At 46.3% G+C, this 14534-nt stretch overlaps 1 protein-coding gene across 4 annotated transcripts in view; it reads right to left on the bottom strand.

Annotated features, from left to right (window-relative positions):
* Positions 1 to 4856: 4856 nt before the first annotated feature.
* RASGEF1A (RasGEF domain family member 1A) overlaps positions 4857 to 14534 on the bottom strand; it is a 332790-nt gene continuing 323112 nt past the window's right edge. For all 4 annotated transcript variants that reach the window (XM_007666238.3, XM_029060928.2, XM_039911553.1 and 1 more), the window contains exons 8-13: positions 14272 to 14374; positions 13237 to 13316; positions 10086 to 10277; positions 8052 to 8175; positions 7116 to 7188; positions 4857 to 6936 (exon numbers count right to left, since the gene is read on the bottom strand). In XM_007666238.3, the coding sequence (XP_007664428.1) occupies positions 6912 to 6936; positions 7116 to 7188; positions 8052 to 8175; positions 10086 to 10277; positions 13237 to 13316; positions 14272 to 14374 (597 nt within the window). In that variant the 3' untranslated portion in view covers positions 4857 to 6911. The remainder of the gene's footprint in view (positions 6937 to 7115; positions 7189 to 8051; positions 8176 to 10085; positions 10278 to 13236; positions 13317 to 14271; positions 14375 to 14534) is intronic.

Below are 14534 nucleotides of genomic sequence, written 5' to 3'. Positions count from 1 at the left end.
GCTATGTGGCAAGCACTGTTCTAAGGCACTGGGGTAGATACCGGGTCATCAGGTTGTCCCACATAGGGCTCCCAGTCTCCATCCCCATTTTACAGATGAGATAACAGGCACAGAGAAGTTAAGTGACTTGCCCACGGTCACACAGCGGACAAGCGGCGGAGCCGGGATTAGAACCCATGCCGTCTGCCTCCCAAACCCGGGCTCTTTCCACCTTTCCACTAAGTCACGCTGCTTCTAATTGCTCATTTCCAGTGACTCTCTGGATCACGAGCTTGCTGTGGGCAGAGGATATGTCTGCTAATTCTGTTGTACTCTCCTCAGCCCCCAGTTCAGTGCTCTGCACCTAGTAAGCGCTCACTCGATACCATCGATTGATTGATCGATCATTGAGGTAGTAAGCAGCGTGGCTCAGTGGAAAGAGCACAGGCTTGGGAGTCAGAGGTCACGGCTTCGGATCCCGGCTCCGCCGCTAGTCAGCTGTGTGACCTTGGGCAAGTCACTTAACATCTCTGTGCCTCAGTTACCTCATCTGTCAAATGGGGATTAAAAAACTGGGAGCCCCACGTGGGACAACCTGATCACCTTGTATCCCCCAGCGCTTAGAACAGTGCTTTGCACATAGTGAGCGCTTAACAAATACCACAATTTATTTCTTTTTTATTTTAAGCGCGGGGAGAGATGCAAACTAATCAGGTTGGACACAGTCCGTGTCCCACTTGGGGCTCAGGGTCTTTAACCCTCGTTTTACGGATGAGGTGACCGAGGCACAGAGAAGCGAAATGACCCGTCCGAGGTCACACAGAGGACAAGTGGTGGAGCCGGGACTAGAACCCGGGTCCTTCCGACTCCCAGTGCTCTATCCACTAAGCCGCGCTGCTTCTCTGTGGTGGTTCGGACTGCCCGGATCAGTTTGGAGTTCAAGGACTCTGCCCAACCTGCAGACGCTGACTGTTTTTCCGTTGGGAGTTTTGAGCTGTTGTTTCTATCTTCCCCTTTCAGATTTTGAGCCGGGAACTGTGACTGGATCTGTTCCCCCCAACCCCTAAACACAGTGTTAGCCCTGCTGATATTCCATGAGGAACTGCAATGGATTCAGGAGACCTGGGCCTCAGTTTCAGTTGTGCCTGCAATTGGCTATCGTGAATGCGTCGGCCACATGGCAGCGTGGCTCAGTGGAAAGAGCCTGGGCTTCGGACTCAGAGGCCATGGGTTCGACTCCCGGCCCTGCCTCCTGTCAGCTGTGTGACTGTGGGCAAGTCACTTCACTTCTCTGTGCCTCGGTGACCTCATCTGTAAAACGGGGATTAACTGTGAGCCTCACGTGGGACCACCTGATTACCCTGTATCTACCCCAGCGCTTAGAACAGTGCTCTGCACATAGCGCTTAACAAATACCAACATTATTATTATTACTCTCCCAAGTGCTTAATATTGCGCTCAGCACACAATAACTGATTGACTACGAGAGGCCACACATGGGCTTCACAGTTTGCAGTGCTCCCACCTGGCTCTTCACCTGTTTTTTTGGCTTGTTGGATTTTTATGATATTTGTTAAGTGCTTACTATGTGCCGGGCACTGTTCTGAGCACTTGGGGTAGATACAGGCTAATCAGGTTGGACACGGTCCATGTCCCACATGGGGCTCAGTCTTAATTCTCATCTTTTTGTCTCAAGCCGCCGAGTCGCCTTCAACCCGTAGCGACGCCATGGACGCGTCTCTTCCAGAACGCCCCACCTCCGTCTGCAGTCGTTCTTGTAGTGGATCCATAGAGTTTTCTTGGTGAAAATACGGAGGTGGTTGACCGCTGCCTCCTTCCCGCAGTCAACTTGAGTCTCCCGCCCTCGACTCTCTCCCATGCCGCTGCTGCCCGGCACAGGTGAGTTTTGACTCGTAGCAGATGGTCTTCCACTCGCTAGCCACTGCCCAAGCCAGGAATGGAATGGGTGGGCCTCTGCTTGACTCTCCCTCCCGTAGCTGAGACTCTTCAGGTGCGACCCTGAGAGGGGACTCTCTCTTTCGCAGATGAGGTGACTGGGACACAGAGAAGTTAAGTGAGTTATCCAAGGTCACACAGCAGACAAGTGCAGAGCTGGCATTAGAACCCGTGTCCTTCTGACTCCCAGGCCCGTGCTCTATCCACTGGGTCACGCCGTCGCAACCCGTGCCCCAAGGGAAGTAGGACTAACAGGAGCAAGATCACGAATGGAGGCGCACAAGACACAAGCAACTATAATCACTTCCTCCATGAAGGTTCTCGGTCCTGAAGTCCATCCGTCGTTCCTGCCTGGAGTTCAATCAGGACAGCGATCCGTATCTCGTGAGTTCTTAATAAATTATACGATCGTAGCTGACGGCCACATACCGGATCTTCTGTTGTCCACAGTTACACCACATCATCTGGGCTTCTCTCTTGTTGTGTTTTGGGACATAGTAAATGTTTAACAAATACCACAATTACTATTAAGTCTCTGAAGAAAGCCCACCTCCCCCAACCTTCTCACTAAGGGGAAAAAAGGAAGTCCCTAGGACTAGGTAGGAGCCCTTTGTAGAGCATCTTAAACTCAGCCATACCCTTTCTCTTCCAAAAGGAAGTCAGGAGAAGGCCAGTGACACCCTGGAGACAAGGACGAAGGGGAGAGAGAAGAAATCCTTTTGTATTTTTGTTTTGTTTTCACCTGGGGGCATCTCTCTGCCAGACATCAGCGGCAGGGTTTGGGGCTCAGCTTTCTGTAACTTTGGACTGGAGTCAATGAGTCCGTTCCCCCTGCACCTAATCTTGTCCAGACAGTTGAATTCAATCTCATTCCATCTGCTCTATCTTCACCCTTATTCCTTCCCTTCTCCCCTCTCCAGTCCTTCACCTATCATCAATCAATCATATTTATGGAGCACTTCCTGTGTGCAGAGCACTCAACTGAGCATATGGACGAGTACAATGTAACAGAGTTGGTGGACAGATTCCCTTCCCACAACAAGCTCACTGTCATTAAGGTATACTCCTACGTCTATCCCCTTGCACACTGTTTCCCCAGCTTGGAATTCCCTCCCACACCAAATCTGACAGACGACATCTCTCTCTGCGGTCAAAGCCTGCCGAACCCCCGTCTCCTCCAACAAGCCTTCCTCGCTTATCACCCAACACCCTAAATTACATCAGCCCACACCCCCCTCTAGGACCCAATTTATTTACGTCACTTCCCTTCTCTGTGCCTCAGTTACCTCGTCTGTAAAATGGGGATTGAGACTGTGAGCCCCAAGGCGCTCATGGGCTGTGTCCAAACTGATTTACTTGTGTCCACCCCAGCACTTACTACAGTGTCTGGCACATAGTAAACACTTAACAAATACCACAGTTATTATTATTAAGCCTTTAGCTCAGCATTTGAAGCACTCAATAAATATGACTGAATGAATGAATGAATTTTGGCTATAGAGGTATAAAGAATTGTATAAAAATGATCTATTCACTCTATTTGTATTATGCATTATTCAGTCTATTCATCAAAGGCACCCAGCGCTTAGAACAGTGCTCTGCGCATAGTAAGCGCTTAACAAATACCAACATTATTATTTACTGAGTGCTTACTGTGTACAGAACACTGTACTAATAGCTTAAGAGCGTAAGATAGAGATGGTAGACCCGTTCCCCGTCCACAAGGAGTTTACAGTCTAGAGTGCTACATCTGCCTCTCCTGGTAGCGTAAGCTCCTTGTAGGCAGGAAACGTGGCACGTGTTTCTCATGTACTTTCCCGAGAGCTTAGCACATAGCATTGCACCCAGTAGGTGCTCAACATATATTACTGCCAACACCCACAGAAACTGTAGTGAATGTTTGCTAGATGCCCCCTCTGAAGACCTTCAAATGCAGACTGCAAGCTTCTCGTGGTCAGGGGTCAAATCTACCAACTCAGTTGTATTTTACGAAGGACTTAGTGCAGTGCTTTTCACACAGTAAGTGCCCAGTAGATGCCATTTACTGATTGCTTGATTTTCAAACAATCTTCTGTCTGCCATGGTTTCAACTGACCAGTTTTGGTTCACCATATGGTCATTGCTTGGGTGTCCTGCGATCTGTTCCGCTCCTCTCATGTCACCCGGGGAAGGTGCGATGCAGCAAACATTGTTGCTATAGCTCCATCCACCAATGCTTAGGTTCAGATTATCATCACAGAAGCGGCATGGGCCCGGGAGTCAGAGGACCTGGGTTCAAATTCAGGCTTCGCCACATTTCTGTGTGACCTTGGGCAAATCACTTTAACTTTTTGTGCCTCTGTTACCTCATCTGTAAAATGGAGACCAAGACTGTGAGCCTCACGTAGAACCTGTCCTTTTCCAACCTGATCAGCTTGTTTCTACCCCAGCACTTAGTATAATGCCTGGCACGTAGTAAGTGCTTAACAAATACCATTAAAAAAATGACAGAGGCAGTACCAGGATTATATACATTTCTTTGGATTTCTTGCTTCTTTTGATTTCTTTCTTAATTTCTTTTAGACTTCAGGCTAATGGGCATGTCCTATTCCTTCATCTGGCTAACTCAACTAATCTGCTTTTGAACTAAGATATTATTTATGCTGTACAGGAGTCAAAGGGAGAAATGAATTGCTAAGCAGAAGAGGAATGAGTCACCCTCAGCTATTTTTAATTTGAAAGCTTGATTCCCTCACCAGAGCCTTCTTAGGTATTGGACATGGGGAGATAGGACAGGCACGCATATGATAGCGCAGGAATCTGTCTTAATCAAAACTTCAAAACCACTGTCGATTATCTTCATATTGAATTTACTACATCTGACAAAGTGTCTGATTTCTGCCCCCACCTCCACTAAAACACACTAGTACACAAAAGAGATGTGAAGTTTGTCAATGCTGAAGCAACTTGGATTTTATTGATGCAAGCACATCCAAACACAGAATATCCTGCTTTATGGTACAGCTTCATATTCAGAAGAGCAAACCACAGTATTTAAGGAATGTGGGGGGAAAAATGAACACTAGAACTGACTGACCAGTGAAGTGCACATTCAAGTGAAAGCTTTTTAGTACATATACAGAAAGTGTTCTAAAATTGCATTTCAAATATATATATATATATATATATATATATATACTTTTTTCTTAAATTTTCAGCATCCCTTTATCTCGAATACATAAACAAAGCTGATATACAATCCCTTTTTTTATAGTGTTTGACAATATGTACGGTCTGGAACATCTTTGAAAAGTGCAAAACACTGTAATAATACAGTATAAATAGTCTTACTCCCACCCCCACCCCCACCCTCAGGGCTGAGAACTCTGTTCTGTAGCACAGGAAAAAATAGCAGCACATTTCAAGAAAGAGTCACCACCCCCAGTTCCTGGGCTGGCTGTGCTAAGATAGTGTTTTCTACCACTCCCTTCCAACAGAGTATCCATTCAGCTTCTGGCCTGGCATTTTCTTTTTAAATGGCATTTTATAAGTGCTTACTGTGTGTCATACACTGTTCTAAGCACTGGGTAGATACAAATTCATCAGATACCTGATGGCATTTCTTTCGGGGTTGTGGAAACAGAGAGCAACAGATCTACTCTAGTCTTCCACCTCTGTCCCCCTTCAGCTTCTGGGAGAACTAATGCCCAGAAATAAAGCATCATTTCCAATTCTGTGTAAGTTTTGTTTTTTAATGTATAAGCCCATAGAGAGCTAAAGGGCCTTCTAAGAAGTCAGAAAGTCAGTTGAGTGAAATTACTCTTATTTGCGATATAACTTAAGAGCCTCCTGACTTTCTAACGAACGCACTGTACCTGTAAATGGCTTTATTAGCCTCATTTAGTATTGTCCCAATTGCATATAAATTGAAGTTGGAAGGAAGGAATGGAAAACATTAGTTGCAGTGGTGTGTAAAATACCCTAACCCGGTACTGGAGTTTAAAGGATGGTTTTAAATGCCCGAGAACTCCAGTATTCTATAGTCTCTTTGTCTCTCTCACTCTCTCATCCTTGAGCATGTCTGCAAACTACGATCTTACCCAACGTCTGTGTCACATTTCCCTCCTTTGCCTTATTTAAAAAATTCCCTTTTTCTATAAGGTGACTGAGGAAAAAGATACCAAATTACTCGCATGGAAAATTCAGCCTTTAAGGAGAGGATGCAAATAACTTATAGATGAATTCTAAGCTTGTGGGTATTTTGTTTTTTAATAAATCCCTGACAAAGGAAAACAAAAATGTAAACTATGGACAGCCAAAACTCAAAAGGACCATTTGCAGAATGTATTAAAACAAAACGAAAAACCTCTAGCAGTCATTCCATCTTTCAAACAATACAATAAAGATGTGTTGCTGCACCTTTGTTGTTACAGGCAGGTATATTCTAGTTCATGTGACATTTCTTCCCATTTATTTACAAAGATGTGGATGGTTTCTGGATACCCATCTCATTTTAATTGCTTACTTCCAGCTCAAAAGGAATAGGTACACTAGACAGTTTCAGTACCTTATAAGGCACTAGTCCCAGACATAACAGACTGCTTTTGTACAAGATGTCTAATAGGGCACTGGATATGTGCAGTGTTCTGGTTGGTTTTTGGTTTTTTGTTTTATTTTTAGATGAAAGTAAGCAAAAGAGGAAAATAAACTACATTTCTTTAGCATAAGACATCTCCATGGACACCCTCTCCCATGATACACTTCTCTCAGAACAGGGCCCCGCCCTGCAGTAAAATAAAATAAACAAAAATCTTCATTTGTTTTTTTTTTTTAAGTGCCTTAAGGTCGATGCATGAAATAGTCTCCATTTCTATTTTCATAAAAGGGTATATACAAAACAGACCCCAACCAGTGAGGCCTTAACTCCACCCACGCCAAGAAGGATGAAAACATGGTTGTTCTATGCGCTTTGAGTTCTGCAGGCTGACTCCTATGCTTCAGGCTCTATTGAGAAGAGTTGTCCTGAGAGAGGGAGGAAAAAAAGAAGACGTTAGGAACGCTAAAAGGTCCTTCTTTGTTTTTCTGAGAAACCTCTTACCTGAATTAAAAAAAAACACACCAAACAAACGTCTTCCAGTGTTGCAACAGAACGCCTTTGGGCATGGGGTTGATTTAGTGGCATAAGAAGAGAAGCTTCATACCTGAGAGTCTTCCAGCTGTCTTTTTCCATGTGATTTTCTGGGCCTTCACTTTCAAAAGAGGCAACAAACAGAGCTGAACAAACAAGAGGAGAGGAGATTTTTGAGAAACTTGAAGTTCTTGTGTCTTAACCATCTCCCTATCATTCCCCTCACCCTGGTCAAAACTCCCAAGCGTTTTTACGGTTTCTTAGGGAAAAAAGCCCAAACCAATTGCAGTATTTTAACGAAAAGGTCCGAGGCCACTGTGAAAGATCGGGAGGGGGAGTCACCTCTTAAAAGGTTTTATTATATGTGGTCAATTCTTAGTTATTGATGGCAAACTTCAGTTCCTTCAGACCTTCCCCATGCTAGGGCACCTAAGAGCCACAAGAATAACTCTCTGGGGTTCTGTAAGTTGAGGGGGAGAATAAGAGGATGGATGTGTCTGACTTGGGGCACAAGTTGCCTTCCCCGTTGGGTACTAAATGCTGCTCCTCTTGTCCATTAGCTCAGAAACTGGAGGTGACAATCAAGCCAGTGCCCAGCTGGGGCTTATAGGATCGTGATTTGGTCTAAGACACTTTGACCTGCAGGGCTGAGTTTACGAGAAAACAGGCATAACATCCTTTCAAATGACTGGGACAGTTGAAGGTAATGATAATAATAATTGTGATATCTGTTAAGTGCTTACTCTGTGCCAAGTACTGTATTATGCATTAGGATAGAGATAAGATAATCAGGCTGGACACAGTCCCTGTCCCTCATGGGGCTCACAGTCTAAGCGGGAAGGAGAACATTTTTACAGATGAGGAAACTGAGGCACAGAGAGCTTTAGTGCCTTTTCCAAGGTTACAGTCAGGCAAGTGGCAAAGCCGGGATTAAAACCCAGATCCTCTGTCTTCCAAGCCCGTGCTGTTCCTAATAGGTCACGTTACTTCTCTGGCTAAAGGATTTTACCTTCTTCGCTATAAATAGGCGCGGTGAGAAGGTAACTCTGGATCTTCTTGTCTTTTTCGAATGGACATTCCACTTGTTTCCATGTAACGAAGTCATGAATTTGTCTGGAAATTTCCCAGAATTTCTACCAAGGGTAAGAAGAGATAAAAGCAATTTAGTTCAAGTTCAGTGACTTCCATTTGCTAATTAAAAGGAGACAGGCGGTAATTAATTTAGCAAACGATTGAACAATAAAAAACAGTTGTCACCATGCCCCTTATGCAATAATAATAACGATAGTTGTTAAGCACTGCCTAGGTGTCGAGCGCTGCTCTAAATCCTGTCCCTCTCCCACATGGGGCTCACGGCATAAATAGGAGCAGTAGGATTTAATCCTCATTTTACAGGTGAGGAAAGTGAGGCACAGAGAAGTTCAGCAACTTTCCCAACGTTACACAGCAGACCGGTGGCAGAGCCGGGATTAGAACCCAGGTCCTTGGCTTCTAGTCCTGTGCTCTTTCCACTGGGTTATGCTGCTTCCCATGCTTGTAATGCAAAGCTGTCCCTATTCAAAGAAGATACCACTGATAGTGAAGTTCACCTCTGAAAGTAGGTGAGGCTGAGAAGGCCAAAGGAAGATCCACAGTATTGGCCGCACTGGGCACCCAAAAAGGTTGCCATCTCGTTGAGTTGTTGAGCTCAGCGTTTGCTCTGCCTGGCACTTGTTTTCTCTTTTGCCCCCTTGTCTCTTTTTCCACGCAAAGCTTTTACTCAAAGAAAGCCACCCCCTTGTTGATGGAAGTGTGCCATGCTAGTCTGACCTCAGCAGTTGCCATCCAGTTTTCATTTGCGATGCAGCACCGTCTGAGGTTTCGGTAGCTTACTTGTGAATAATTGAGGAGACTTTAATAAGAAAATAGCACGTCTTCAACGTCTGAGTTTGAGTTTTCCAATTTCTATGTCCCTGATCTCTTCTGGGAGTTTGTGAAAGGCGCTTATAATGTTGGTATTTGTTAAGCGCTTACTATATGCAGAGCACCGTTCTAAGCGCTGGGGTAGATACAGGGTCATCAGGTCGTCCCACGTGAGGCTCACAGTCTTAACCCCATTTTACAGATGAGGTAACTGAGGCACAGAGAAGTGAAGTGACTTGCCCACAGTCACACAGCTGACAAGTGGCAGAGCCGGGAATCGAACCCATGACCTCTGACGCCCAAGCCCGGGCCTCTTTCCACTGAGCCACGCTGCTTCCGTCTGACTTATGTCTCTAGGCGGTGGAGTCAATCGATCTACCCATCAATTATGCTTATTGAACACTCACTATGTGCTGAGCACTTAGGAGAGTAAATTATCAGAGTTGGTAAACAGGTTCGCTGCCCGCAACAGGCTTGCAGACTAGAAGATTGGCAGCTTATTATGTTGAATTTCTTTATAAAATAGCAATCATCTTCAGGGTGACCTCTCCATCAAACACGAAGGAAGTCCATTCCCTTCACTGACCTAATATACTGTGTTACCTTCAGAGCTGTTGCCACCGATCTGATTTGCTTTCTAAACACCGATTCAGACGCTAACTCCATTTAGCTGTTTTGGTTTCAGGAAATGTTACGATTTTCTTGTACACAGTGTGGTCGGTCTCTAGAGAAGCAGCGTGGCTCAGTGGAAAGAGCACGGGCTTTGGAGTCCGGAGTCATGGGTTCGAATCCCGGCTCGGCCACCTGTCAGCTGTGTGACTTTGGGCAAGTCTCTTAACTTCTCAGTGCCTCAGTTACCTCATCTGTAAAAAATGGGGATTAAGACTGTGAGCCCCACGCGGGACAACCTGATTCCCCTGCGTCTACCCCAGCGCTTAGAACGGTGCTCGGCACATAGTAAGCGCTTAACGAATACCACCATTATTATTATTATTTCCCTCTCTCTATTTCTCCCTATTTATCTCTGTCTCTCTATTTATCTCTCTATCTCTGCCCTGCCCATGGGGAAGACCTTTCCTTTGCAGGATGGCACAGAGAGAGCGGTTAAAATACATTTTGAACTGGGAATTCCAGACCTTACCTTGAAGTTGATCTGCCCACTGGGTAAGCGGTTGGTGTGTATTTTGTGCAGGAAGTAAATGTCTTTGATGAAGAGGTTGAAAACGGGGATGACAATCTTCTCTCGGCTGCTGTTGGCTGTCTGTGACCTTTGGGCAGCCCCTTGGAGGGCTGTGCGGTAGTTACAGAAGTTACTGGAGGGATCCATATGATGCTGCAGAAGGGGAAAAAGGGACGAGACGCAGTCGGTCAATCGAGCAGTGGGTATTTACTGAGCATTTACTATACGCAGAACACTGTACTGAGCACTTGAGAGAGTGCACTACAACAGAGTTAGCAGACAGGTTCCCTGCCCACAGCGACCTTACAATTCATTATATTTATTGAGCACTTACTGGGTGCAGATCACTGTACTAAACACTTGAGTTGGTAGATATGTTTCCTGTTCATAATGACCTTACAGTCTAAAGGGGGAGGCAGACATTAATAGAAATAAATTACAGATATGTACAGAGGTACTTTGAGGTTGAGGGAGGGTGCAAATCCTAGTACTAGGTTGACTCAGCAGAGAGTGGGAGAGGAGGAAATGAGGGTTTGGTCGGGGAAGGCCTCTTGAAAGAAATGTGGAATCACTCATCCTATCCCGCCTAGATTACTGCAATCAGCCTCCTTGTTGCTCTCCCGACCTCCTGCCTCTCCGCACTCCAGTCCGTATTTCACTCTGCTGCCCGGATCATCTTTCTACAGAAACGTTCAGGACAAGTCACCCCTCTCTTCAAAAATCTCCAGTGGTTGCCTATCCACCTCCATATCAAAGAAAAAGCTCCTCATCACTGGCTTTAAAGCATTCCATCACCTCGCCCCCTTCTACCTCACCTCGCTTCTCTCCTTCTACGAGCCAGCCCTCACGCTTCGCTCCTCTGGTGCTGACCTTCTCACTGTGCCTTCATCTCACCTGTCTTACCGCCGACCCCTGCCCACATCTGGCCTGGAGTGCCGTCCCTCCTCAAATCCGCCAATTACTCTCCCCTCCCTTTCAAAGCCTTTCCGAAGGCACATCTCCTCCAAGATGTCTTCCCAGACTAAACCCCACTTTTCCTCATCTCCCACTCCCTTCTGCGTCACCCTGACTTGCTCCTTTTGCTCGTCCCCCTCTCCCCGCCCCACGGCCCTTACGTATATATCTGTAATTTTATTTATTTATATTGACGTCTGTTTATTCGTACTGATGTCTTTCTCCCCCACTCTAGACTGTGAGCTTGTTGTGGGCAGGGATTGCCACTCTTTGTTGCTGTACTGTACTTTCCCGAGCACTTAGTACAGTGCTCTGCACACAGTAAGTGTTCCATAAATTCGACTCAGTGAATGAATTAATCATAAGGCTTTGAAGGTGGGGAGAGTGATCATCTGTCAGATATGAAGAGGGAGGGACTGCTTATATTGGATGGTGAAAATTCCGTTCTGTTCTCTTCCCTGGCTCTGTGGTCTGGACCCTCTGTTTCAGAGTGGGGAGGAGGGAGAGATGTCTGCAAAAACTACTTTTCCAAAGTGTGGCGTTTCTGTGGATGGGGAAAACGCTTTATGCTTCCGTTACATTGTCCTAAGAGTTTAGCGCAGTACACTGAACACAGCAGGAGCTCCATATATTACATTTCTACTACCGCTTCAACTGAGTGGGAACTGTGGTGGGGGAAAGAAAAGCATTATTCAAACCTCCCCTGGCCTTGCCCAAAAGTTAGGAAGTTGGGAGAGGATCCAGATTATCCACTAGAGAGCGTACTCGCATCAGGAATTGCAATAGTTGGGAAAGTCACAGAAGGATAAAGTCTATAAAGATCGGTGTGGGCCACTGGTATAAACATCAGGGGGTACTGAGCGGTGAACGGGTCACTGGAGATGTTGCAAATGTTTAGGAGAAGCTTAAATCAATCAAACAGTGGTATTTATTGAGTGCTTACTACATTCATTCATTCAGTCGTATCTACCGAGCCTTACTGAGCGCACAGCGCTGTGTTAAGCACTTGGGAGAGTACCCTACAAAACCAATGGACACATTCCCTGCCCACAAGGGGCTCACGGTTTCGAGGTGGGGGAGAGAGACGTTAATATAAACGAGTAAATTACAGATATGCACATGAGTGCCGTGGGGAAGAACAAGGGGAGAAAGGACGACGCGGAAGGGAGTGGGAGAAGAGGAAAGAGGGGCTTAGGGAAGGCCTCTTGGAGGAGATGATAATGTCGGTATTTGGTTATTGTGCCCTCGATGAGGCTCTGAAGGGGAGGAGAGTAACTGGAGGATTTGAGGAGGGAGGGCGTTGCAGGCCAGGGGCCCGATGTGGGCGTGGGTTCGGTGGCAAGGAAGACGAGATGGAGGCACAATGAGAAGGTTAGCATTAGAGGAGCAGAGTGTGCAGGCTGGGCTGTAGTAAAAGAGTCGTGAGGTGAGGTAGGAGGGGGCGAGGCGACTGAGTGCTTTAAAGCCAATGGTGCCAATGGTGAGAAGTTTCCGTCTGATGCAGAGGTGGACGGGCAAGCACTGGAGTTTTTTGAGGAGCGGGGAGACTTGCTCTGAACGTTTCTGAAGAAAAATGACCCAGGCAGCAGCAGAATAAAGTATGGACTGGGGAGGTGAGAGACAGGAGGCCGGGAGGTCAGCAAGGAGGCTGATGCAATAATCCAGGCAGGATAGGATGAGTAATCGTATTAACGTGGAAAGGGGATTTTAGCGATGTTGTGAAGGTGGTCCTGACAGGATTTAGTGATGGATTGAACATGCGGGTTGAATGAGAGAGAGACGTCAAAGGACACGGTAATAAGCGCTTGGGAAAGTACCACACAACAGAATTAGCAGCGGGAAAAACAGGATTGAGGAAAGGCAATCAGCACTGAGGTAAGAGAGAATGATGATAACTTTCCGGTTAGCCTTTTTCTGGTTGAACTCCAATTTTTGTAAAAAAAAAAAAAAAAATACCTAGGAAAAGTGGCCTAAGGTAAAGGCTCTTTTAATCAGTTCTGGGGTCGATCTTTAGACCAACTTTGGTCCATATATCATTATTTCATTTTCAAGCTGCTGGCTGTGCGGGTAAATTTGTCACTCCGACCCTGCTTAGTGCCCAAGCTGACTGCAGAGGAGCCATTATTCCTTGAATCACGCCCTGGGGTCCGGCACATACCTCTAAAACATCGAACTTGGCTGTCTTGACTTTGGACCAGGTTTTCTTTAGCCGGGCCACAGGGCTCAAGTTCATTCCAGCTGAAAAGAGAGGCAAGTTGCATATGTCAGTTTAAAAGGGCAGCTTTCTACTGAAAATATTAATGCCACCTACATCCTACATTTTTAGCAGAAATGTAGTGCCCAGCTCTATACTGTGAAAGTGGGGAGAGGAGAAGAAGATCCTCCCGTTACCCAGACCACTTAGTTAACCCTTTCTGAGTATTTATTAATAATAACGATAATGATGACATTTGTTACGCGCTTACTAGGTGTTAAAAAAGCAGCGTGGCTCAGTGGAAAGAGCCCGGGCTTGGGAGTCAGAGGTCATGGGTTCGAATCCCGGCTCTGAACCTCGGCAGCTGTGTGACTGTGGGCAAGTCACTTAACTGCTCTGTGCCTCAGTTACCTCATCTGCAAAATGGGGATGAAGACTGTGAGCCTCACGTGGGACAACCTGATTATCCTGTATCTACCCCGGCGCTTAGAAAAGTGCTCTGCACATAGTAAGCGCTTAACAAATCCCAACATTATTATTATTATACCAGAAGCAGCTTGGTGTAGGATGTAGCATTGGCCTGGGAGTCAGAAGGGCATGGGTTCTAATCCCGGCTCCACCACGTGTCTTGTGTGTGACCGTGGGCAAGTCCCTTCACTTCCCTGTGCCTCAGTTACCTTGTCTGTAAAATGGAGTTTGGGGCTGTGAGTCTCACATGGGACGGGGACCGTGTCCAACCCACCCCGCCGCTTAGTACAGTGCTTGGCACTTAAATACAAGCATTATTATTATTAGTTATTACAAGCTAATTAGGTTGGACACAGTCCCTGTCCCACATGGGACTCACACAGTCTTCATCTCCATTTTACAGATGAGGTAACAGAGGCCCAGAGAAATGAAGTGGTCATGAGCCCGTGTGAAGGCCCAGAGATGGGAGACAGTGGCCAGAAGAGAGGGAAGCTGGGGCTCGAGTTAGCGTTCGGAAGGCTGGAGACTCACAGATAATAGCCATCATTGAGTTAAAGTTCCCGATGTTAAAGCACTCTCTGGCGACATCGATGAAGAACTCCACCATTCTCGTCCGCTGCTTCTTCTTCACCACCTGCAGCAAAGAATCGGCCTCTGATTAACTTCGGAGGGAAGAGCCCACGTTCCCCCGGGGAGCTCCTGGGGGCTCCGAGCAATGACAGCTGGATGGAATATTGGAATTGATATTGCCACAATTCCCTTCCCTGGCCCCTCCTGAGGGGCCTTGATGAAGA

Source organism: Ornithorhynchus anatinus, chromosome 3 (genome assembly GCF_004115215.2).
Source record: "Ornithorhynchus anatinus isolate Pmale09 chromosome 3, mOrnAna1.pri.v4, whole genome shotgun sequence".
NCBI classification, from domain to species: Eukaryota; Metazoa; Chordata; class Mammalia; order Monotremata; family Ornithorhynchidae; genus Ornithorhynchus; species Ornithorhynchus anatinus.
Note: the sequence above shows the minus strand (reverse complement) of the source record. Positions and strands in the feature narration are given on the sequence as shown.